Source organism: Ambystoma mexicanum, chromosome 4p (assembly GCF_040938575.1).
Source record: "Ambystoma mexicanum isolate Mex_15411 chromosome 4p, UKY_AmexF1_1, whole genome shotgun sequence".
Taxonomy (NCBI): Eukaryota; Metazoa; Chordata; class Amphibia; order Caudata; family Ambystomatidae; genus Ambystoma; species Ambystoma mexicanum.
The window spans coordinates 1,047,040,545-1,047,067,358 of NC_090927.1; the positions used below are offsets into that span (position 1 = coordinate 1,047,040,545).

The following is a 26,814-nucleotide window of genomic DNA, read 5'->3' on the forward strand; positions in this document are numbered from 1 at the left end:
CATTGCAAATGTTCCCCTCGACACCATTTGCAAAGCAGCTACTTGGAGCTCTATTCACACTTTTACTCAGCATTACTGCATTGACACTCATTCCAAGACAGATACACAAGTGGGACAAGCGGTTCTAAGACACCTGTTTGCTCATGACCCTTCTCACATCCCACCTCCTTCTTCGGGTACTGCTCGCTAATCTATGCACAGCATGTGATCTAAGCAGATTCCACAAGCCTCAGAAGGGATACATTACGCACCGTAATCGTATTTCTGATGCTTGTATCTGCTTAGATTCACATGCGACCCACCCTTCCTCCCCTCCGAGAGAAGGCGCATGATTGCTTGTAGTCTTACCTTTCTGTCTATCTGCTTGGATTATCTGTACTCACGCTACTCCTCATGCTTCCTCATGTCAGAAAAAATACAATCTGAGGATCCCAGACGCGTGAGGGATCTTGGGTACAGTGGACGTCACACTAGGGATAGTATTACTGGCACGCCTGTGTCGACGCCCATTTTCGAGTTTCGAAAAACAAACTGTAATACTCCGCAGCTTCCACTAGATGTCGGCCTATGCACAGCATGTGAATCTAAGCAGATACAAGCATCAGAAATACGATTACGGTGAGTAATGTATCCCATATATATACACACACTTTAAATCGGACAAGTACCAGCAATTTTACATCCATGTCACAAAATACTTGAATTATTCAATGTGTATTTCTTATCCATGTCATGGAAAGCAAAATGTTCACTTAACATTAATCTCAACCTGCATCTGAAGACAAGAGAACAGTGGAGAAATGTCCTTCTCAGGTAATCCCATAAAATACTTTATTGCATTTACCTATATACATTCAACCCAAATTTGAAAAGGAAATACCCTATTCGCACTCATAGACATCTTCCTTCAAATATATTCATTCCCATTTTCAAAATGTAATCTTCAGTTTTGGCTGCAGTATATATCTTGGCCTCGCAGTTTCTTTGTGAAGGTATCTCCCCAACTCACTGCACCCATTTCACCAGATTTGGTGAGCAGCCAATTTACCACATTTTCTCACTGTATTTGTTAGGGTGGGGACGTTTAAAAAAAAATAAACATTTTTATAAAAATGTTCTTAACAACCATAAACATAAATCATTCAAACCCCCCTCCTCCCAATCCCCCCTCAGAGGCTGTCATGCAAAGTCTGATGTTAAAATGTTAATACCGATCACATAACATCTAAAATTCGTATTTTATGCGGGCACCACTGGAGCATATAGTCATTCTGGAGATAATTCAATACTTCCTCCCAATTATGTTTGAAAGTTTCTTGATCCCTTTGAACCGTATGGGTTGCCCATTCCATTGATATGAAGATCTAAACCTTCTGTAGCCAGTCAAAGTTTGTTGGCCCTTGTTTTTGTTTCCACTTCTGGGCCACCACTAACCACGCTGCCATAAGTAGTAACATAAAATGATGCTTCTGACTCTTGGAGAGTGCCTGCTCTTTCGGCTTCCACAGCCCGCAGAGCCAAATCCCTTCAACTTTAAGATTTTTGCTCAGAAAAATTGTATCCAATTGTTTCTGAATCCCTACCCAAAAAGGTCTAACTATTGGGCAATCCCACCAAATATGTCATCAGTCTCCTTCGGTTTTACACCCTCTCCAGCATTGGGCAGATGTATTAGGGTACATTGTGTGCATTCTGTCTGGGTGTAGTGCCATCGGAACATAATGTTGTACCATATTTCTCTCGTTTGGATGGAACATGTCATTCGGGTATCGCACTCCAGACTAAGTTCCACTTTTCTGTTGATATGGGGGTACCTAGCGTGATTTCCCATTTTTTAAATATATTTCCATTGTACAATTGTAGTGCCTTCGCAAAGTATTTGATATAGACTTGAAATTATTCTCTTTTCGAGAAGGGGTCAATAAGTGCGTGGCTGCCTATTTAATCTGAGGGTTGGATAGCCAGTGTCGCATTTGGTTGTAGTAGAACCATTCAGCCTCCCTTAAACCCATATCCCTTTTACAATCCTCAAACATTCTAAGAACGTGACCCTGATACATGTCAGACTTTCGTGCACCCCGCATCCTTCCAAGCTTTGAAGGCCCTAGGTTCCAAACCAGGTGGGAATACTGGGTTCTGAAACAGCAGAAGAAATGGGGAGGGAGCTGTTCAGAGATTCCCAACTTTGTTTCCTTTATCCCATACCCTTGTTACTGTCCCCACTATTTTACTAATTTTTACGTTTACGGGTCTATGATCTCGATTCAACCATAGCAACCCAGGAAGGCGGGGTGCCTGCCACTGCCCCATCATTTCTGGTCCATATTTTCTGTCCCTTATCCGCAAACCATTCTTTTATGGCCCTTAATTGTGTCACCTTGTAATACCTATAGAAGTGCAAAAGTTCCATTCCTCCCCGCTCTCTTGCGGCTGTAAGAGTGGATATCTCTATCCTGGCTGGTTTGTTTTGCCATATCTATGTCGTGATGAGTTTCGTAAAGGTGCTAAAAAAGGTTTTTGGGACGTGAAGAGGGAGGGCTTGGAAAAAATATAACATTCTTGGTAAAATCACCATTTTTACCACCGTCATTCTCTCTATCCAGGAGAGTGCTAATGGGTTCCATTTTAGCAAGTCCTTTTTCACCCTGGTGAGTAGTTGCGGATAGTTGACCCCATATATTATTCCTAGTGTGTTTGTAAGAACTACTTCTAGGTACATTATACCCTTATCTGCAACCGATAGTTGAGTCGGGATCCGTAAGCATTCCACTGTGTCTGGGCTCACTGACAAATTCAATATTTTTGATTTTGACCTATTCATTTTAAGCCCTGAGACATCTCCAAAATCCACCAATTTGGTCATCCGCGCCAGTAGAGACGTTTTTGGCTCAATTATTACTATAATCATGTCATCTGCAAACACCATTATTTTATGTTCCTCCCCGCCGTCTTAATTCCCTTTATTTGTTGTACTTCTCTTTACCTAACTAGAAGGTGTTCCAAATAAATAGCGTATAGTAATGGGGATAGGGCGCAACCCTGTTTGGTACCTGGTCGTATAGCGACTTTGTCAGTGAGAGTCCCATTAATCACCATTTTAATCTGTGGGGAGCAGTAATTTACCATACCAAAGATTCCTGCGCCAAACCCCATACGTTCCAGAGTATGGAACAGAAAGGCCGTTTCGACTCTGTCAAACGCTTTTTCAGCATCTAATGACACTAAGAGCATTGGCGTTTGAATCCTAGCCATCTTTTCCAACAGATGGCATACTCGACGGATATCATCGCGAGTCTGTCAAAATGAGATAAAACCTGACTGATCAGTTCCTATCAAATTTGGCAGGAGGTCCTTCAGCCGGGATGCCAATATTTTAGCATATATTTTGGCATCAGTATTAATCAACGCCATTGGGCGATATGACCCCAGAAGCTATAAGTCTTTACCTGCTTTAGGAAATTAATGTGGGGGGATTTTTTAAGGGTATATTTTTTATTTGATTTTAGGGTAGTATGGGAAGAGCTTGGAAAGGAGTATAAAATGCAGCAACACTTTCAGGGAAATTGCCACTGCAGTGAATTGTAACAGATCCTTTTTTTAAACTACAGTGAAAAGGTTCTCTGCAGTCAAAAACACATCAAGATGCAGTGTAATTCTAATGCCGATATACTAGTGGCCACACTATCTTCAGCACCAGGGACATTTGGAGGACTGTAACATAAATTCTTACTGTATGGAGAACATTTTTTATATTCTTATTTCTTCTGAAGGCAGCGGATTCTCAGATTCTTGCCATCTCAGGTTGATCAGATGGCAATCATTTTTAATACGTTTCTGTTTGGCATGACTCTTGAATTTGAACAGTAATTAAACAAACTAACTGCTTAGCAGCCCGTTCTCTTTCAATGGAAATCAGCAGTTTACCTTGTTTCTCATACACTGCTCCCGTGAAGGATTGCTGCATTAGTCTGTAGGAGGAACCCTAGTCTTTTAATAGTTTTTTAAGATCATCTTAAACAAAAAACATTCTTATTGATATTGTTGTGAGGCGCAGCTAATGACAGTATAGTACCCAGGAAATGTCAGGCATTTATGACATAGATAAGTAAAAACATTGCTTATTTTAGTAATTGGTGACACGTGTGTATGTTCCTAGATCTACACTTGTGTATTGTTTGGAGCATCTTCTTCACATTTGTTGGCCAGCACTGCAAGGCTGCATGTGCTGTTTTTTGCACGCACAGAGACCATTTTGTTTTATAGCAGACGACGTATTGATCATACTGGTAATAGTAGTGGTATTAGCTCTAGTACCGCTAATATAATTAGCCGTAGTAAGCTCTCTTTGGCCTTGTTTAAACAATGCAGCTGTAAATTGGGTCCTCAGGGTAAGTGGACAGCACACATCAGCAGTCTCGCCCACACAAATCAAAACCAGAACAGGGCACTGTACACAACATAAAATGGTGTATGTGTTGATGTAAACAAAGTGAATGTTATCAGCTCATGGTTCCGAGTGAATATATAACAGTTGATCTTCACTCTCAATGTTTATCATGAAAATCCTCCTTTATACCTACCCATTGACAGTTCTATATGCCATTGTTAGTTTTATTTTCTCACAAGTACTTAACTAAAGTAACCATTTACCACGGAGTCTCCATTTTGATTATTTACACAAGGCCGTTTAGAGAAGTTGCTAAAGTTGTCATGTTTATTAAGAGCTAAGAAATTATGTTGGAATGTTCCTTTCTTGCCATATACTGTATGATAAACCTTGATGCAAGGAGTCGTCTTCACATCTGTTGTTTTCAATGCAGCAAAAGAAGAAGAATGATAAATCTACTAACAGGTTTGTGAGTGTCCCTAACCTAAGTGCCCTGGAGAATAGCGCAATGGGCAATGGACATCCTACCCGCCTGGAACCAATCCCTAATTCACCCATCCATGATATTGAGTTCAGCAGCAGCAAACCACTTCCACAACCAATGCCACCCAAAGAGCCCAAGACGTTTATGAGGTGAGCAATGACTCACCAAGTAATTGTTTATATTCAGGGCAAAGAGGACTTTCATCTCCTTTTCTTTCGACTGTAAATGAAAACAGCCCTTTTTACGGCTTTATTTTTCATTGTATTAGTAACCTCTTTACAGTACTCCTTTTTATTGTAGTGTTTGTAGAAATGTGAAATATATGTATTTCCAGTGTACCTGTCATGTACAGACTGTACATATACTTTAGTCTATTGTCCATTGTATTGTGTTTGCAGTTTAAAAAAAAACAAATAACCTTTGAGTTGTGTCTGGAGCGTGTTATTCCATTGTCGCAGCACTTCTGTTCTCCATGTGTTATTTGAAGCACTTTTGTATCGCTTGAAATCGTTGTATCTGTTTTTTCATTTGCATGGTTTGCTTTATTGTATTTTACATCTTGCATGTTTGCACTATAATAGTTCCTGATGATAAGCAATATGATATTAAATAATGGATAATTTTGGGGTGTTCAGTGCCCATAATCAATATAAAAATGTACCCAAAATAAAATATATGCTCTTTATTTTGTAGTTCAATGTTCTGTCATCTGTGACACAAGACCTTTAGCATGGGCAATCAGGGGCCAATGTAGTGTTAGTTCTGAGCTGAGTCAACGTCACGTATATGCCACCACTGTACTAGTATTGCACTTTCTATTTGATCAATTGAAGCCTAGGTCCTGGTGTCACTGTACCAGGCAAATTCTATACCTACATCTTTACTTGATGCGCCATATCTCTTTCTGGAAAGGCCTGGGCATAGAAATGAATGGCAAACCGTATTAACAAGTCCATTTGATAATAGTGTTTTGGTAATGATGTGTCTCATGGTTTTCTTTGCATTGCATGTGCCTGCATGTGTTTAGTATCAATAAGGTGCATGTTCTTAAGCCTGCATGAATTCCAGGATGAATCAACGGTGGGATTTCTGTTACTCATCGTTCTGTGCATTGCATTTCCCCCCTGTGAGATGGTATGTATCATTTATCACTCTTGTTTAATGTGTTCTCCCAAGCCAAAGAATCTTGTTTCAAACTTTGAACATGTGTCTTGCTTTAAAGCCCATTAACAAGAGGCTTCAAGGCAACTAGTTGTTACAAATGTGATAAGCAAGTGTTTCCTATGGCTTAACTCCATGAAAATACAAAGCATGAAGCTCCTTCTGTGGGCTCCTTTAAATGTAATTTATGTATAATCCCAAAGTGTTTTCTGTTCAGTGAAAGATGTTTACCTTTTCAGCACATTTCTTTAACTGTGTGATGCGCGTATCACGCTTCTCAAAACAAACCTTGTTAAAAGGATACTAAAAGAGGGAGGCTTTCAAATTGTCCAAATAAAAGTGTGACACAGAATAAAAGAAAAACACATGAAATGGCAACTGTGAATAGTTTCATATCCTTTTCAAATTGATAATTCACATTTGCTACTTTTTCGATGTGGCCTTAGCATCACATTGTCTGTGCTGCTGGTGAGCTCCAATGGAGTGGATGATGACAATATTACACAAGGATTGTACATGTTACAGTGACTTGGGAAACACAGTAAATGTCATCATATAGTTTTCGATGACTTCTCTTAAGACCTTTGTGCATTCTGTGACTTACAATTCAGTGGTTAATATTCTTTCTCTTTTATGACTTTAGCCATCACCAGACTGATGCCTCACCAGTGACATCCTCCGATCCACAGCACCAGGAATGGTTTGCCCGATACTTCACATTTTGAGAGAGAGTTTTTGTATTTTAGTTGTGGCACAGCCTTGGTGTGGACTATTTTTTAAGCGCATGACCACATGCAGAACCCTATGTGACAAGCTTTGCCGTAACTCTGTTGAGCACTGTGAACAGGAACGTATTTGTCTGATTTAAAAATGCACTGTATTTCTTGTGCTGTTTGTTGGAATCACTTTATATGTTATTCTATAATGTGCGTAATAACTATCCTTATTTTTATTTTTAATCACAATGGAAGAATCTTGAAACTTTGTAATAATGCATAATAAATTTTGTTAGAACAAATGTTTTCTGAGTTGCATCATTTCCTTTAAAATTGGCTTTGTATGTTTTACTTACTTTTCCAGTACTACACCCATGAGCATATTAATAAAGGTCAGAAAATCACAATTTGCCAATCATCAAGGTTCTTGGGTATATTGTATTGATGACACAACAAACCATTCAAACCCAGCACAAATGTGTGTACCCACATTTTCTATTAATGGTTGATTGTAAAAGGTTAGTACCAGATCTAGATCTGAGCTAAAACGTTGTTGTAGATCCTCCTGAGCAATGTTCCCTCTAATTATTTTTCCTCTAAGTGCAGAAATGGTTTAGTGTGTATATTATTTTCCATGTGCGCAACTATCTAAAGAGGTACGTCACTCTTACCATGCACAGTTAGAGAGCTAACATCTCTGAACACAGTTTGGAAAGGAATTTTCCCAGTCACTGCAATACTTTACAAATCAGTGTGATCTTGGAGCATTTTTTAGAACAACGTAAGCTTCAATGAACAAATATTTTATATGTGATTACAAAGCGATATCATCAACCAGACTTCAAGATCTGCCACAGTACCTAGCAAAAGTACTTGTATGCTGAAAAAATATGTGTATGCGCAAAAAAAGCATTGTCTGCTCCGTATAAACAATATGTTTAGCTGTGGCTATTCATTTGTAAACTCTGCCCATCACCAATAAACTTTAATTTCCTGAAAATTCTTTTTAAAATTGTGCAGGAAAGATACTTGTCATTCACATGTAATTACAGAAACTAAACCTCTGACTTTGTTAAATGTAGAAAAATACATTTCATGTTTCAATTATATACATTTTAAAAGCGCATTACAAACTTTACACTGATTTGGAGAGATGGAATTGGTAAAAGAAAACATGAGACAAAAAATTTAGTCAGATACATATAAAGACAGTGGTTGTTTTTGTTCCTGCTTCCCCTCCTTCGTAACTTGTTGGGAAATGCAACCACACCCTGTGATACTAACCATCACCACCCAGTTCCTATTTTATCCGTCTTTCTATGGGACACATGGAAGCCTTCTCCTGGCCTTCCACCTCTTTGGGTTGTGCCATTGTCTTCATTTTGTCTCCCCTTCTTTGAAGAGGTGTTATTTTTCACTTCTTATTTGGCTGTTTATCAAAACCTTGCCTCCTGCTATGCGTGGCACTGACCATGTGGTTCAAGCAAAGCATTTGATACAACAAACAGCACCAAAATTGTAAAGTGATTGCAATATTTCTGCAAAGCTTTTCCTTCCTTCCTGCTGTTCAGACATTCCCCAACTATTTGTGAAGGAGGGAGAGTAAACATACCAAGTGTACCACTATCACTACAAAGGTACTTTTTCTTTTTTCACCCGTTATGAAAGTTAACTGCAAGGTTTTAATGTCACACATGGCCTTTCAGTGGTTTATTTTTCAGAAAATGTATATTGTGCCACTTTTCCTCTTGGGGTGATTAAATGCAGAAATTGTCTCTTCATTAGTGTTACGGGAGTGCCTTGTGGGACTCTTAGAAGGCCCTATGCCAGAGGTAACTTGCTCCAGTAGCAGTCTCCCAAAGACTGATACCTCAATCCGACCAATTGCCCCCTTGAGGAACATTGTGTGAATAAGGTTCTTGGCCATTTATTTCTTTTATTTGTTTTTATTTATAAAGCGCTCAAGCAGAGGCCCGTAGGCATAGTAGTGCTAGACAGGACAGACAAGAGGAAACACAAGAGAAACAGCCACAGGAGGTAACAGAGCCCTCATCTACAATTCAGGGACGAGGAGGAGTCAGTGGAATAAGGCAGTTTTCAGTTCATGTTGGAAGCTGATAAAAGAAGGACAGGCTCTCGGGTCTGGGGGCAAAGTGTTCCAACACCTAGGAGTGGCATAGGGAAATGATCCCTGGGCCACTAGAGTCAATTTAGTCCTTGGCATTTGCAAGAGGAAAGAGTTATGAACCAGAGAGCTCTATGATCTCGAAGCCAGGTGAGTATGCTAGAAAGGTAGCTGGGGCTCTTGCCATAGAGGCATTTGTGCTTAATGAACAGTGTCCAAACAGAGATTCTGCTACTCATGGTTAGCCAGTTTAGCGCCCTCCTGACAACAGCTGACACGTGGTCAGATCTGCGCAGGCACTCAACGACGCGTACTGTATTATTCTGGATGACTTGGAGGCAAGTGATTTCGCCCTTACCAATACCCTGAAGGAGACTGTGCCACCATCGCCGTAATGATTTTTGGGGCAAAATTCGTAGTTGAGTTTTGCCCCAAAAATCTTTGCGGCGATAGTGGCACAGTTAGCAGAGTTAAGAAAGGTCCTTAGTTGTGCCAGGATTTTAAGGTAATGTGATGTACCGGAGACCAGACTCGCACAGTTGGCAGAGTTAAGAAAGAGCCATAGTTGTCCAAGGATTTTAAGGTAATATGGTGTGCCGGAGACCAGACTTTTGACATGCATCGTCATATTAACTTGCTGGTCTAAGATTGTTCCTAGTGTTTTAACCTTAGGAACTGTCCTCTTGTCAGGCAAAGTGTGAGATGTGTCAGGTAATGTGCTTTTTTCACTGATACGTCTGTAGCTATGAATAAAGCATAAGGTATTAGGGAACACACGTAGCAACCCTCCTTAGATGTCTCCCTCCCACCTTTTACATGTGCTGGTACCACATGTTATTACCCAAATGTGCTGCATTATCTAGGTAAGTGTTTATCCCTTCATTATTTCCCCCTGCATTTCTCCTAACTCTCCCATATGCAAGGTTTGTGTACTGACCACAAAGTGAATCAAAAATGGTTTTCATGGTGGGGAGAACCAACGGAACATCTGCTTTCTTAGGACTAATGTGATAAAGCATATGAAACAGGAGAAACAGAAAGTTAAAAAGAGTAATCGTAGATGCATATACTATGCACAAGACCATTGACATCCACCTCTCTCGCCATCCTGGTGCTGGTCATGCGCGCTCATTTCCTAAAATAGTACTACTTTCAATATTCCTCATTTCTACTGTGATCATTTAAGGAAAACATACATTTTTACTCCTGCAATTGCAATATCTCCCCTATTATTGCCATGAGCAGTCTTCCGATTACAGGGCCATTTTTAAGATCCTGTAAAAAAAAAGTCTGAATATCAACATTTCTTCTGACAAAGGAGGATAAGCTTGAAGGACAAATACAAAAACAGCAAATATAAGCCTGTGAACATCCCTTGGACTACCATTCCCATGATCTCCTGACATTGACTATGCTGTACAGGCCGGATGGGAATGGTAGTCCAAACACATCTGGGAGCCAAAGGTTGCAGACCCCTAGGTCTAACCAAATAGATACTCAGTAAGAAAGGAATCTGTATATTGCTCTTGTTTCCAATCTTTGAACTCAAAATCACATTCAGGCATATTCATGAAACAAATAATATTTTTCTAAAGTTAATTTTCAAAGGTTTGCTCTCCCACTATAATAGTTATAAGGAATGTCCAAATGAGTCACAGTCCAAATGCAAAATCTGCATTTTCTGCTGGTTGATTTGTCATCCTTCTTCTTCGTCAACGATCGAGTCTGCACACGCTGAAATTCTCTTTCTTGTCTTTCTTCTGGATCGGCAACAGTTGGAGGGGCAGTCTCGCCGTTGTACAATTTCACGTCGTTCAAGTGAAGCCAAGCTCGCCTGCTTTGGACTTTTACTGCTGAGGGGGTTATATTTTCAACACAAACAAGGCCATTGAAACGTGGCTCGTGTCACGTTCAAGTGACATTTTTAATCTGAACGGTGTCACCAACAAACAATTTAGGTGCTGATAAAAGTTCAGGAGATTCGGTTGCTGGATTGTTTTCATCTATGTTCTGAGACCGACCCCTCGGACTACTGAGTTCATCTGAAATGAGAGTGATGCTAGAGGTGTCATGTCTCGCTGGCGCCGCAGCTCCCTTTGGCGGCGCTGGAGAGTGCGGACTATGTCTTTGTTTCCCTCTCCCAGCATGGCTCCTGTTACTATGGGTAGCGGTGCAGTGTTTCCGTCTTCAGTCAGACGTCCCCTGACGTCACCATGCTGTTCCAGGGATCCCGGATATGGTGCAGCAGAACCACAGCTCAGCGCGTCGCTTCTCTCCCCAGACGCTCCGTAAGTTCGCAGCTAGGGTGCATGTTACCTACATCCTCGCCTTTAAACTTACCTTCTCTCTCTACCTACCTACAGACTTCTGTCCTTATCCAGCCTCCCACTCCCGACGTCCGAGACTCCTCAAGACTCTTCGTTAGTCACTCCCTTCCAACACGCTGGGTACTGCTCTTTTCTCACTCCTGTCTGATTTTTCTATGACTATACTTCAGCTCATACCCTGTTTGTTTAATTAGAGTACAGAAGCAGTCAGAGTCCCGCAAATAGAATCCTTCCTGCGTTGAAGAGCGGCATACCAAGGACGATTGGATCCATCCTGTTACATCTTCGTTCCGGCAGGGTTTTCTCCCCCAGCAGGGTTTCCCTGGGATCCCTCACACAACCCCTTTTTTCCTTTCTAGGAGAGGGGAGGTGTCAGGGTCCCTAGGGGGCTCCCCAAGTGCCTCGTTGATTGCTGTACCACCAGGTTAGTGATTGAAATTCTTACAAGAGGTCATACATGTCAAATAGTAATGCAGTTCATCACCTAACAGTTTCGCTGTACTCTGGGCATCGCTTCTACTCCTTGATGGAGGTGTAAGAGGTGTTCTCATTCGCCTTCCTGTCACTAGTTCATGTGGGATGAGGTGGTGGTGGTCTGAACCAGGCTGATTCCTTAGGGCATATACAGCTAAGTGCAGGCAATATAGCCATCTGTTATTCAAAGTTAGCTTAATTTTGGCAATCCTTTCTTTAAGGAGGCTGTTGAGTCTCACATATTCTGTTTTCTGTTTGCTTGCGGGTGATAAGCAGTGGAAAACTTGTGTTTAATACTCAATAATAGTCCTATTTGTTCGAACACTTCATTAACAAAATGTGGCCCATTATCGGACCTCAACACTTCACACACACCCCATCTTGGAAAGACTTCACATATTTAAAGGAATAGTGTGCTCAAAAATATTATTGTAGTGAGCGTTCGGGCATGTGTTTTTAAGCATACGTTGATCGATCGTACAAACATTTCCTATGCACCTTACCGTAGTTTTCCTCACTTTTACACATGCAAAATCAGGCAGCAGGGCACAGTCATCTTGTGCTAATCTTATCCGTTGCCGCATCGCCCTAAGGTGAACTGCCCTGGCGGCACTAAATCATATCCCCCGCCTGTGAATCTGACATCACTAGACGCGTACAACCCATTTTACAATGCCAATGTACGTCTCGTGTCAACGTTCTCTGTGCTCCAGCTAATGACGTGTCTCCATGGAAATGGCAGGAAGCCTCTTTCCTCAATAAGTATAAACAGACCACTTCTCATCAGACATCAGAGTTGCTTTTTCAATCATTTCACTGTCTTTTTTGTGTATCCTGTGGCTCGTTTCTGCTCTGTTCAGCTACCTTTGTTGCTTGTAGCCCATGCAAACAGATCCTAGTGCTATCATTACTATCTATTCTAATTTTGTCGCATAATGGCACAGAAAACTATGCTATAGTGCCCTTCGAAATAAGCATAATCTTTTCATAATCGGTTGCTTCACATGTTAATTCTTTTAGGTGAGCATATTGACTGCAGCACAGACTATCGGTAGTGACGACATTACCGACACGTCCAGTACACCAGTGGTGAGCCATACAGACTTGCTGAAGTTCATATTCTTGAGAGTTGGATCTTCCCACATATCTAATGCAAATCTAATTTTCCCTTTACCACTTCGTGACAATGCACTGAAAATGAAGGATCCAGATTCTGCATCCATTTCTTTTGCAGAGTCAACTTTGAGCACCTATCGGGTAATTTTATTTCACTTTTCGATTACGGAAATGCATTATGCATGGAATTTTAGATAATATGAAATAGTTTACGTATCCTGTCATTTGTTTACATAATGTTTCATTTATGGGTTTTTATTTATATGTACCATTGTCTGCATCCGATTGTGTTTGTTCAATTTTACAGTTTTCATCCATACTAAAACAAGTACTGGTGTTACAGAGGGATGCTGGTACTTCAACTACAATTACATCATCCTTTTGAGCTGGTCCAGAGCATGAGGTATGCATACTAACAGTTCCCTTGTATGAAAGAATGTAAATCCTACATCTGATACTACTAGACAGTGGCATTCATATAAACGTGCATCTTTTCAAACTTTTACCATTTCAGTTCTAATATTACAATTTCTACCCTAATGCTGAATACAATGCAAAATGCTTGAGTGCAACATTACAATCAGTAGGTTTTGCACGGTAATCTCTGATTGAGTACACTTGCCATCAATCAGGTGAAATTCGAAATGTCTATTTTGACTTAATGACATACACTGTTTACGAGGGTATGTATGTAAGCAATGTGTGCGATGAAAGAATTTGATTTGAAATACGATTGACTTTTTTTTAATGAATATTCTATTCAAAGGATGTTTACAAGGTTGGGAAATAGAAGAAGAGGCACATGGATCAGAGGTGGCGGACCAGCTTGCTGGTGTGGTCGTTACAGTGAAGAACACGGTTTCACAGAAAATTAAAAAAAACAAGGGTAACTAACAAACAATTTTGTTTACGAAAAGTGGTTTGGGCTGGTGTTGTCTTCATAACATGCTTTTAAAAAAATCTAAAGTGCTATATACTGTATGTTGGATTCACATTGAATATGTTTTTACAACCCATCTCCTAGAGGCCCAGAAGAAAAAGAAGTATGAAGACACAGACAACAAATGAAACCGAAGATGCTTCTTGCTAAACAGATTTCACCATGGAGCAACTATTATTTGAGGCGCGGCATAGTCCAGTCAATAAGCAGACTCGAGATGTGTATTCCCAATGGCCAGAAAAATTATTGAATGTGCCGGCGAAGCAAGCAAAAGGTTTTTGGACCATTGCTACAATGAGAGAACTTGACAAGATGAAGAAAGAATATAAGGAAGATGCTTTTGAATAGCTCAGTGACCACTTCACACAATCTACACCACAAAAAAAGGGCCACCCAATAAACAATCGACATTGATGGTTTCTCCAATTCGTGTTGAAATAACGGAAGCTGAAGCCTCAAACAATTGACCAAGGAACTTTCCAAAGATCTCGACTTCAGTGTGTCCTGTTTGGCCGATATGTCACCACAGTTGAGTCACAAACCACATTCATTCAGGAAGATAGTCTGATAAAAGTCTAATAAAGGAGCACAAATACATTGGGCCTCATTGCAAGTCTGCCAGTCCGGAAACTACGGTACTGGTAAACTTGCCAGTACTGTCATTACCGGACCGGCAGACTACGGGTTATGCTCGCGGGTGCCTGTGTGCCCGCCAGGGCTGACCTGGCGGGCACACAGGCACCTGCGAGCACACCACGTTGGATGCACCGGCACCATTCACGGATGGTGCCGGTGCATCCGGCTTCCCCATTTCCATTGAGCCCTATGGGGCTTGAATGGGAATGGAGAAGAATATTTTCCGGCGCCCTGGAATCAGCAATTACCGGGTCCGCCAGGGCTCTAATACCCCAGTAATTGCCCATTCCAGGGCGCCGGAAAAAAAACAACTCTGGCGACAGCCGTGCCTGTCTTACAGGCACGGTGTCTGCCAGGGTCGTAATGAGGCCCATTGAATTCAACTGTTGCCTGGTAGAGATTATACTGATGCTGAAATGTGTCCATCCAGTGAGGGGGGGGGAGCATGCAGGCAGCCATTGGTGAATGTGACTCGTGTATCACAAGGCACTAACCTGAAAATCCAAGCCACCTGTGGCCAGCTCCATGCTACATTTTCATGGTCCACTCAACCGATGCTGGGCAAAGTGCCAGCTGGAGATCTACTGTGTGCAGCAGCTTTACTTTTCAGTGGCTCTACTTTTAGTAAGTTGTCCAGTTTCTGTCAATTTGTGGGACTCCAGTTCCTTTCTAGAATGCAGTACTACAAATATCAATGATAATATTTATTCCCTGCTATTAGTGAAGCTTGGAAAATTGAACAAATGTCAATTGAAAGGACATTCTCTGACAAACAGTTCAGGCTAGCTGGCGATGGATAGTGTGGCAGCCCTGGATTTTCAGCAAAGTACTGCACATACCACTTTCAGGACATTGAAACTAAAAACGTTGTGAGTTCGTTGTTTGTACAGGTGTCCAAATATAAATCCTCAGTGGCCATGGAGAAACAAGGTTTTATAAAATCCCTGGAAGATCTCGAATCGAGGGGAATGCAACTAAACCTCATAGCCACTGACAGACATGTTTCAATAGCCAAGGCCATGCAAGAGCAGTTTCCAAACATTCGCCATCAATTTGATGTATGGCACGTTGCCAAATCAGTAATGAAATCACAGCTGCTGGCAAAAGAAAAGGGTTCTGAACGTTTTTTACAGTGGCCCAGTCTTTGAGCAACCATCTTTGGTGGAGCTCCAAAACTTGTGGTGGGTCTGTGGAAATTCTACTTAAAAAAATGGTGCTCATCAATGCACCACTGTTCCAACATTCACTCTTGGAGAGAAAACCAAAATATTCACAAATGTGCACATGGACCTTTATCGTAGGAGCAGGAATGCAAGAAGAAGTGGTTGGTTCCATCTTCACCTCCACCCAAAGCTCTTGAGAAGATCGTGTTTGATAAAACTCTATCAAGAGATCTGGAGGGATTCACTGAATTCTGTCACACGGGAGATTTGGAGGTGTTCCACAATATGTGCCTAAAATACATGCCCAAGAGATTGCATTTCGGCATAGACTGGATGCAATATCGAACATTACTAGCAGTAATATCGCAGAACAAGAATTTAGGGAGAGAACAATCGAGGATTGCAGGAAATTTTGATGGTTCGTTACACAATGGCTTTCATGAAAGGAAACAAAAAATGGGTGGTCAAGCCAATATACTAGGAAATGGAATTCGATTTTTGTGAAAGATCTCACTTTGACTGTGTTGATATGGCATTTATAACGCACCTATACATAAGTGTTTCAAGGCACAAATGAAATCGCTCATGATCTTGTGTCTATGACACATACATTGCCACATAACATTGCAAACGTGCCCTGTCCATCGAACGCATTGCTCGTGGAACATTTCACTTCCCGGTTCAAATGATTAGCAGCTATTTATTTGTTCAATAATGTTTATATAAATTGTCCAAATAAAGCTTCCAAATTGTCTTTTGAAATGTCTCCCCTTTGTCAATTTCTTTTACAAGAAGTGCCTTTTGGAGGTTAGCATACAGTAACGCTGTGCTTTCACACTTCCCACTTTTGTCGAGCTCTTGTGGGTCCTTCACTGATCGGGGGAGGGTCAGATGGATATCCGCATAAAAGCAACTTTGGGGTTCTGCAGTTGCCTTACCAAGCACGTGTCCAAATAGCTCAATAAATGTGTGTCCCACAAAGGAATGAGACCTAGGCTAGATACGAAACTTGGCACGCAAGAACTACTGACTGCAAGGAAAACAATACATGAAAAGGGGGTTGTTGGAGAGAAATAGGTGCATTCTGACCTATATTTTTATGGGGGTATGTGTTAGGGGTCGTAGCTATAGGATGCCTTATCAGACGGGCCGATCTTTGATTTGCAGCTTTTGGAGTCTAACGATTTTAAACGCAGTGGGGATGGGTGGCAGTGTTACCAAAATATATGACCACTCCTGATTAAGTATATGGGAGGTGAATTTGAGGTGGTGCGGGGGGGGTAGGGTCTGGGGACCAGATGCGTCAAAGGGAACAGGGTTCATGGGTTCAGGGGACCGCGGCCTGGCAGGAAGGGGTTGGAGATGGCATGAGTCAGTGAGCAGAGATGGATTGTGCACTAAGGTTGGAGCAGGGCTTGCTCTGACATTATCGTATGAGCACATTTTGTCAGGGCTCGAGACTCGCTACTTGCAAAAATGATTAGCTGCATTGCTGTGAGAACAGGAGACGGGCACACGTGCAAGTTCTTGTTAAGTACCGCTTTGCCGCTGACCTCTTTGCTGGATCTGGAACCCCCTCCTTGCTGTTGGTAGCGGATTGTAAAAGTGACCTTGAGTGATTGACCGCTTCATTTGACCCGTCTTGGATTGTTGGTGATTGGCTTCCATTTAACTTCCTGTATAACGTGCACGCGGGCAAGTACTTGTTAAGTACCGCTTTGCCGCTTCGCCACAGTGATGCGGCGGCCGGCCCCTAGGCATCAACAGCGCTCAGTCTTGTTAGTCTAATCAAGGTTAAAAATTGTTGATTCGTTGTCGGCATTGTTTGGGTACGGTCTTTAACATGTATACTTTGAAATCCAATATCCCGGCAGGTATCACAAATGCATTACCATTGTCGAACTGCAACAAATGTACTTTTGGCCTTGCCCCAGATGGGCGACCATTTGTTAGTTTCCAAAACTACCTCAGGGGGGTGTACCACTCTGGCACCCCCTGCAAATGTATCTCAGGGTGATTGTGCACTGTGTTACTGCCAAATTGCTATGCTATGGACACACAAACATTCCCTGTTACCATAACCCTAAGAATAGACACAAAACAAAAATAACATAAGGCACAAAGAAAACACACAAGTCAGTTATAACAATGAAATACATTTATTCATGCACAGCAAGACATGATAAGCACTTCTAGCAAAACATACTGGCTTATATGCAAGCAATCTAATATCAATTATCCAGTCCTGCTGGATCTATAATGCTAATAGCAAAATACATATGGCAAGTGTCCGCATTCAGCATTCCTCTCCAGTCCACACCACACTTCACACTCTCTCTCTAAGGCAATCCCTATCTGATTTCCCCTTCTATCAAAACAAAAGCTCTGTGTGAGTGTCTGTCCTAATTCCCCATTGGCACGTGTCTTATTCAGATGAATTAAGACTCATAATCAGCAATACACCCCTCTGCATGTGCAAGCTTCCCAATCTCGAATGTGTCCCATCTCTCTCCTCTCCAGCCCCCTTGCAGCCAGCCAGTCAGGGCCCCTCTCCTTGGCCTCTCAGTGGTCTGTTCTCCAGCCAAAGCTCCCTGCTAGAATGCTTCCCCAAGTTGCATATCAGCCAATTCTCCAAAAGCCTTTCTACCAAAACGCCTCTAAGCTGCATCCAAAACGCTTCCCAAAAGCTTCCACGCCTCTGCTTCCCAAACGCCTCACTCTCTCCCATACCCAGCATACTGCTAATTTCAGGCTTCCATTTTTAGTGTCAATTGACGTACTCTTTCTCCATGGTTACATGTCTCTCTTAACTAAGATTCACTCTCTTTCTGTTAGAAAAGCATTTCTGCAAGCCAAGTTGCTAAACCTCTGTGTACACATGTCTTGTTCTGTCCCAGTCACTGTGTGTTCTGTCAGCGTGACGTACATCATATCTTGTCTGTATTCTATGGCCATCTCCTGTCTGTGTTACTGTGTTACAAAACCATACCATCCTCCCATTTCTCTCATTCACTGTCAGCTCTTAGCAAGCTAAAAATCGCTTTTTCTGTCTGTGCATGTCTCTGTGCATAGAACTCACTCCCTGCATGCCCCCACCTTTCTGTCTGCGAGCAAGCCAGGGCCTGATAAGCCAGCTTCCCTTCTACTCGGGCAAGAGTCACTCTGTCTGCCAAGAAACTGTTTACACATTACATCGCTCACAGTGTAACTCAAAACAATCTTCGCAGACCGTGGCGCTGCACTTCTGTGTCTCTTCAGAATAGCTTAGGAATCACAGCTACATGCTCTATATAGTGCCTAATGCATTCACTCAAACCAAGCGCTATACCATGGCTCATTGCACATTCTAAGTGCACACTCATGCGTGTCTCTACAATGCATACATAATAAAGTATGTCTAAACATGTCTCTACAAGGCACTTAATATAACAGACCTCATTCTCTAGCAAATCAAATGGATGAATAATATATGGATAGTGGATAACTAATCAGAAGGAAATGATGGATAAATGAATTCCTAAATGAGTAATGAATTTCTAATGATTCACTAAATGAGTAATGAATTTCTAATGATAACATACCAGGCCTCTTCATATAATATATCTGGTTTTACACCATTGCGACACATTCAAAAGTGTCTCAATCTTCACACACCGCAATCACTTTAACACCATTCAGTGCACGTACGTCAGCCCAAGTTTGGAACGCTGCGAGTTTACCCTCTATCTCTGACAAAAATTTGGTGTGCTGTACTCTGCCGTCTCGAAATAGAGTCGGTGTGTTACCCCTTCAACCAATTAGGCCTCACAACACAACTGCTATGCAACAAGGTTCCCCTATGATTGATGTTTGTAATGGTTGCACTGTGTCAGATCAAAACTATCTCAGGTTCAGTCAAAGCAAATTGCACCAAAAATGTTAATCACACATTACCTGTTTTATAACCAATTCTTTTTCCAATACATTGTGGAGATAGCACGGGTATTTCGATTTATGCTAGCCAGTGCGAGTCTCCGATTTCCATCATGGATGAAATGGATTCGCTTAAAGAATCAGTGGAAGTGTTGACTTCCACACTTTTACTCTCTCGACCCACCTCGCTTTCTTTTGCGCAGCCTACCCCTCGGGCGCAAAGAAAAACATCTCAGGTACATGAAGTCCAGGTACATGCATTAACCAATCCTACCGTGACAGAATTGGCCCTAACAGCTATTAATACCTCTGTCCTGATTTTGTTTAGACTTTTTGAAACTTTAGATGCGAGAATAGCAAAACAAGCTGACCTCCTAGAAGACTTAACACATGGGCTTAATGCCAATCACAAACTTCTTGTTGACCACAATGTGAGGTGCTCTAGATTGAATCAGGAACTCCTCACCTCAGTGCCTCTCGAGCACGATAATGGTCAACTGTTGCTTAGCTCTTGTATACATGTTAAGTCACCTTCTACAAAACCTCTTGTGAGTCATTGTGGACATCATTCGCCCTGCAGGTGCATCCTCGTTGGACGAGATCATACACGTAGAAAAAGACACATAATATATTGACCTCTCTTCTGACCCGGACCACCTTGCTGAAGAAGGCACGGCTCTGGCGTTACCTCCTTCAACTATCCATAACGCTGGTCACGTAGCAAAAAAGAAAAAATCTGCACATAACCAGTCAAAGGGTCCTCATGCCATTGCAAAGAAATGGAAGAATGTGCCAGGAGTCAGAGGCCCCAAAAACACACTCAATGCATTCTTTCAAGCAATTGGTGGTACAGTCCCGCCGCCAACCACAAGTATTCCAACAGCTTGTGGTCAACTTGGTGGCATGAATCTCAAAGTGATTCAACCAAAAGACTTACCTGTTTGTAGCCACAATGTCAATGATGCTGATGGTTCATCAGGCTCGCCTCTCCTGCCTCTTTCTTATTCGCCGCTGAACCATCTTGTACATTTACTCGAACAGGCAGAAGCCCCAAATTCGAGTAAGCGCTCTATTAAAAAAGCAGTCAGCTTTCAACCTCCTGGTGAGTTGCCCTCAGTTGCTTGTGGTGGTCAGTCTCAGGTTGTGGTTGTGACAATACAACAAATGATAGATGCCTATTTGACAGAACGTGCATCAGCACCAGTAGTACCTCCGCCCCAACTGTCATTGTGTGGTCCGACAACTCAAGGGGCGAGTGGAACATTTGACTATCTACCACCTCTGACCTACGCTGGTGTCACTGGACCAGGCACTCTGCATAATGATCCTAATCCATCAATGTATACTCCAGGTTCATGTAATGTCTTCACCGCTCCTTCTTGGCCTTCCTCAACAAAACCAGTACATCAAAGGTCAGGGAGTGCCCACCCCTTCATCTCGAAATGCAGGGAAGGTAACTTCCCTTCCTATGTTTTGAACCGAAAGAGTGTTCTTAACATCTTCAGTGATGTGAGTGCCCTCCAGGATGTGTCCTCGCAAGACATCGAACAAACTGAATTTATTTCGGACATCACACAATCTATAATTAGATTGTGGATTCCGTCTGGAGTGGTGGCAAACCTTATATGGCAGGCAAAAATTAGGTTTGACATGGGATTTCGGTTAGCGAAGGCCCCCGAGCGTGTAACCCCTCAATTCCAAAGCGCAGCTCCCAAATCAAACATCTACCAAAGCGTACAATTAAGCGAGACAAGAGACGGTTCGGTTACCTCTTTGACGGGCAAGTAACTACAACTGTTGGCACCAACAACAGCTCTGAACATTGCGAGCTGGATCTCAAGAGGTCATTCCCATCTCCAAGCCTTGATTCAAAACTTTCCGCAAGTGTTTCACATTATTGCCCTTCAAGAAACCTGGCTGACCACCACACCAGCATGGGATGGATATGATATTATTTTGCTTCCAGCTTTACCAGCAGGAGGGGAGACCATCATCAGGCCTGCTGGTTGCAGTACATTTAAAAATGGGCTTTGCTATTACCGATTGGGCAGCTGAAAGTGCTTACATCCTTTTGGTAAAAATCACATATGGCTCTCAAATAATAGCCCTAGTAAATCTTTATCGCAATCCAGCGGCGATGGTGGACGAGGCATTTTATGCTGGTCTCGGTCGCATTTTACATTTAATTAACATTGCAAGCAACATAACTTATACCATCATTATGGGTGATTTGAATTTAGACTGTTGCAATACAAATCGTGATGCAAAAGATGTGCGTACATGGACATCTTTCATGGCGGAAAGACAGCTCCACATGGTGAACGAGGCCGTCCGTGGTGACATTCCTGCACACACCGCGTGGTTCCGAAATTCCAGTACAACCATCATTGATTACATATATGTCGATGAAATTCTCTTCCAACAGGTACAGAGTTTGTAGATCCTTGAATTACCACAAAGTGATCACAAGCTAATATCATTGTCAATTGTAGGAGACTACGAGCAGAATAGAAAGTCGTCTGCAAACCAAATCCTTGCCATCAATTCCTCAAAGAATCGTATAAAATGGTCTGATGCGAAGGTGTCAGTTTACAGGCATACCCTGGAAAGAAATGCGAAGCCTGGCATGCCAGTACACTGCACAGAGTTATTGTTGCCATACATCAACACGGTCACCATTTTGTCAAAAGATTGCTTAAAGTACAAACATATATTTGACCACGATATACAATTACAAGGAGCAGCATATCGGAGAAAAAGAAGGGCTTTTTTAGCTGCAGGATCTATGTCCTGTCGACAAGAGCTAAACAATGCTAAATGCCAATATAAAAATTGGGTCAAATCCAGAAAACATCTCATGTTGCAACATGACAGTGAACATATGGGATGCGTGATGGTGAACAAAAAACTCAAACTTGCTGAATAACCAACCATGCAACCTGCAAGCAGATGCACAGCTCATGGCAGTAAATGAAGACAAATGGATTGAGTACTTTATCAAAACGTGCATCAACATACAAATTAGTAAAGTACCGGATGGACATCCATCATCAGTGGGATGGTCCTTGAATTTCTCCCAAACAATCATTGAAGACTTAATACGGCGTGCCAGTTCATCAAGGGCTGCTGGCCCAGATGGCATTACTAACATTATGCTAAAATCCAACATTGTCGAATGGGCCCTAATTTTGGATCCGATCTTCCAACTTGTAGTGAAGTCACGAGCAGTGCCGTTGTCCTGGAAAACATCTGTGATCATTCCCATTTTTAAAAAAGGGAGATTGCACCCTATCCCAAAATTATCGGCCCATCGCATTGTTGGATGCCCCTGGCAAGATTTTTACAAAATTGGTACTTTGTGACTTCAATGTATGGACACAGGCAAACAATCTGCATGACCCTTCCCAAACAGGCTTTGTGCCTGGCATGGGCACACATATCAATTTGATATGTTTGAATGCAATCAAAGCTCAGTGTCAGGCTATGAACAAGCAGTATATTTCGCCTTTGTAGACTTACACACTGTGTTTGATTCCATATCTCGCGTAATGCTGCTGGAGAAACTATAAAGAGATCACTGTCCAGCAACATTATATGAAATCATCCACGATTTACATTCTGAAAACATCTATCCGTGTCCGCCTCTTGTTAGATGGAGTGCTGTCTGCACCCATCCTGACTGCACAGGGGCTCAAAAGGGGTTGCCTGCTGGCATCATCTGTTTTCAATTACTTTATATATGATTTCAGATACGCATTTGACAAAATAACCTCAGATTCACCGAAACTGGGTAGTCACTCCATCAAGGCACCAATGTACGCAGACGATCTTGTTCCAATTTCTAAAACCCAGCTGGGTCTCCAAAATCTATTCACAGCCTTCCAAGTTTACATCCAACACAATGAACTCAGAGTCAACACAGGGAAGACTCAGATTGTTCTAAATGCACCCACAAGGGCTGGGCCCAGATGTTTTAGGTGGTCAGTCAGGTAGAATTACAAATAGTAACCCAATACACCTACCAGGACATGTGTTTTGAGGGCATAGTCAATTAAAAGATCCAGCTTAAATGGGTGGAGAGAAAACTAGACACAGCAATAGCGCAAACAAAAATATTCATGTATAGATATGGTAAATTTTCCAGCCAAGCCAGCATAGTTTTATTGGAACCAGAAGGCGATCCCAGCCCTATTGTATGGTCTGGTGACACTTCCGATTAACACCTGCTTTCAATTTGATAAATGGGAAGCTAAACTTTGGAGACAAATTCTCCATTTACCGGTATGCGTGCCTCATGCCTGACTCCGGTATGAACGGGGTCTGGTGTTACGAAGTTCGTTGGTCGTGTAGAGTATGAACAACCCCTCTGTCCCCAAGAAACACCCTGACGGTTCAAAAATATCGTCAGTGTGAATATTAAGGCCACAGGTGGAAGTCCGGAAAACCAGGACGCGGGAACAGCCGGAAGAACCCCTTGAGCGCTGTAAGGAAAGGTACAGTGGTTAAGTAAAGAAACAGGGCCCGAATACTTTTATGTGCATAACCCCAAAATACCTGAATACCTGTGAGGTCTTGGGTCAAGGCGTGGGTCTCCTAGCTGTAGCTGGAACAAGCTGTAAGGTAGAACAGGTGACCACCTATTTTTAGGACTGAGGCCCTAGCCAGTGAAGGGTTAAGCAAGTGGAGTCCGTGGAGCAAGCGTGGGTCGGTAACAGGCAAATCCAAAGTACTTGAAGGGGGAGGCAAGAGGAATCCGTGGAGCAAGCGTGGGTCGGTAACAGGCAAATCCAAAAGTACTTGAAGGGGTAGGCAAGAGGAATCCGTGGAGCAAGCGTGGGTCGGTGACAGGCAAATCCAAAAGTACTTGAAGGGCTGAGAAGGAGCAATCCGTGGAGCGAGCCGAGGTCAGAATCAGAGCAGGTCCTTGAACGAAGAGAGAACGTCACGTGATCCAAAACAAGGCAGCTGTGAAGCAACGCCTTCGGTTCACAGACTCCTTTTATCCTCGGAAGGGTCGTACGTAGAGTCACGTGTGATGCGAACCGAAAGCGTTGCCTTGCTGCTAGGCAACAGAAGTCACGTGATCCGTGAAGCGCCGGGAAGCGCCAGCCTCCGCAAGGGATGTGAGTTCCTGAGATGACGGAGCCTCCAGTTGACCTGCCACCGCCGTGAAGGGCGATAAACACCCGTTACCCCAAACCTGTCATGCCGTGCCCTGCTGTGTGCGACGTGAGTGGGGAGCATAAAGCACGAGTGTCGGGGAGTGCGGGAATGGATAGACAAGGAGGGGCGAGCGGAATGGTGTGTCCGCGGTCTAGGAAGCGGTGTGACAGAATCCCCCCTCAAAGGCCCACGACCCCGTGGGCTAGCAGGGTTGTCCCTATGAAAACGAGAAACCAGAAGCGGAGCCTGGACATCCCGGGAGAGAACCCAAGAGCGATCCTCGGGACCATAGCCCAGCCAGTCCACCAGGTATTGAAGCCGACCCCGATGGAAACGGGACCCAAGGATGGCACTGACCTCATAAACATCCTGAGAAGCCACGAGACAGGAGCGGGCGGGACCAGGACACGGGTAGGAGCAAGGTAAGGTTTCAGGAGAGAAGTATGGAAGACCGGGTGAATCCTCCAAGAAAGGGGAACCGAAAGCTTGAGAGCCACGGGATTCAAGACCCTGGAGATCCTATAAGGGCCCACAAAACGAGGCAACAACTTGCGACAACCAGGGATCCGCAAATGCCTGGTTGAAAGCCACACCCGGTCACCCACCCGATACTCCGGGGCTGCAGCCCGTTTGCGGTCAGCCTTCGTCTTCATAACTGATTGGGCCTCACGGAGATGGACCAAGGTCTGGGCATGGACACTGGCCAGATCACGAACACAGTCATTAGCAGCGGGAGTAGCAGAGGGAAAATCAGGAAGCGGAAGGGCACGTGGATGCTGCCCGTATAGAGCATAAAAGGGCGAGAAACCAGTGGTCGAATGACGGGAGTTGTTATATGCAAATTCAGCAATATACAGTAGTTTGGCCCAAGAGTCCTGGTACTGGAGGGACAAACACCGCAAATACTGCTCCAGAGCCTGATTTACCCGCTCGGTCTGCCCGTCGCTTTCGGGGTGATAAGCCGACGAGAAGCGAGCATCGATCCCCAGAAGTCTGGTGAGAGCGCGCCAGAAACAGGACGTGAATTGTGACCCACGGTCTGATATGATGACCTGTGGCAAACCAAAGAGACAGAAGACAGATCTGAAGAATAAGCGAGCCAGGGCTGGAGCAGATGGTATACCAGTACAGGGGATAAAGCGGGCCATTTTGGTGTACGAATCGACAATAACCCATATGGTATCGTAGCCCTGTTTGCGGGGTAGGTCAGTGATGAGATCCATCGAGACGGTGTGCCATGGTCTGGGAGGTACGGGTAGTGGTAAGAGTAGCCCTAAAGGCCGTCCTTTGCGTGTTTTACATTGGGCACATATGGAACAAGTGTTAACGTAATGTTCGACATCTTTTCTCATGGAAGGCCACCAGCACCAGCGTTGCAATAGGTCCAGAGTACGCTGTTGCCCGGGATGGCCGTTTACCGCAGCATCGTGTGACCATGTTAACGCCTGGTTGCGTACGTCACACGTAGGAAGGAACAATTTATCGTGAATAAAAGGTAACCCCTCGTGAAGGGCAATGTCCCATTTGTTGAGTGCCTGAGGGTTCTGGGAAACCCAACGCCTGATGTCAATAAGCATGGTGGGGGATGGAGTACATGTACAGATGACATGGCCCTTGCCTAGCAGTGTGTCGGGGTACACGGACAAGGACTCCCCTCCGGGAGAACGGGATAAGGCATCAGCCTTGCCATGAATGCGTCCTGGTCTGTGCTTGACCACAAAATCGAATGCGGCAAAAAACAAATGCCAACGCACCTGTCTGCTGTTTGCACATTTTAGAGAGGCCAGGTCCTGTAGGTTTTTGTGGTCCGTATATACCACTGTCTGATGTTTTGCTCCCATGAGATGATGACGCCACGTTTGTAAAGCATCCTTGATGGCCAATAACTCTTTTTCGGTTACCGTATAGTGTGATTCAGCCACCGAGAACTTACGTGAGTGATAGGCCACTGGATGAAGACAACCCGTGGTCGGGCATGGTTGAGACAACACTGCGCCCAGAGCAAACGAGGAGGCATCTGCCTCCAGAACGTAGGGGAGATCGGGATCAGGATGCTGCAAAACAGGGGCGGACACGAACCTGGCCTTGAGTTCCTCAAAAGCCTTCTGATGAGTGGAGGTCCAAGTGAACGGGACCAGGGGACTGGTCAGAGCGGTCAGTGGAGAAACAATAGAAGAGAAGCCGACGATGAATCGCCGGTAAAAATTTGC

At 43.3% G+C, this 26,814-nt stretch overlaps 1 protein-coding gene across 4 annotated transcripts in view; it reads left to right on the forward strand.

Moving 5' to 3' along the window:
- Positions 1 to 7,050, forward strand: part of FAM184A (family with sequence similarity 184 member A) — an 833,199-nt gene extending 826,149 nt beyond the window's left edge. The window contains exons 16-17 of one of the 4 annotated variants that reach the window (XM_069606609.1): positions 4,821 to 5,020; positions 6,676 to 7,050. In XM_069606609.1, coding sequence (XP_069462710.1) covers positions 4,821 to 5,020; positions 6,676 to 6,757 — 282 coding nt within the window. In that variant the 3' untranslated portion in view covers positions 6,758 to 7,050. The remainder of the gene's footprint in view (positions 1 to 4,820; positions 5,021 to 6,675) is intronic. The other 3 variants (XM_069606608.1, XM_069606610.1, XM_069606611.1) reach the window with 3 other exon arrangements.
- The last annotated feature ends 19,764 nt before the right edge of the window (positions 7,051 to 26,814 follow it).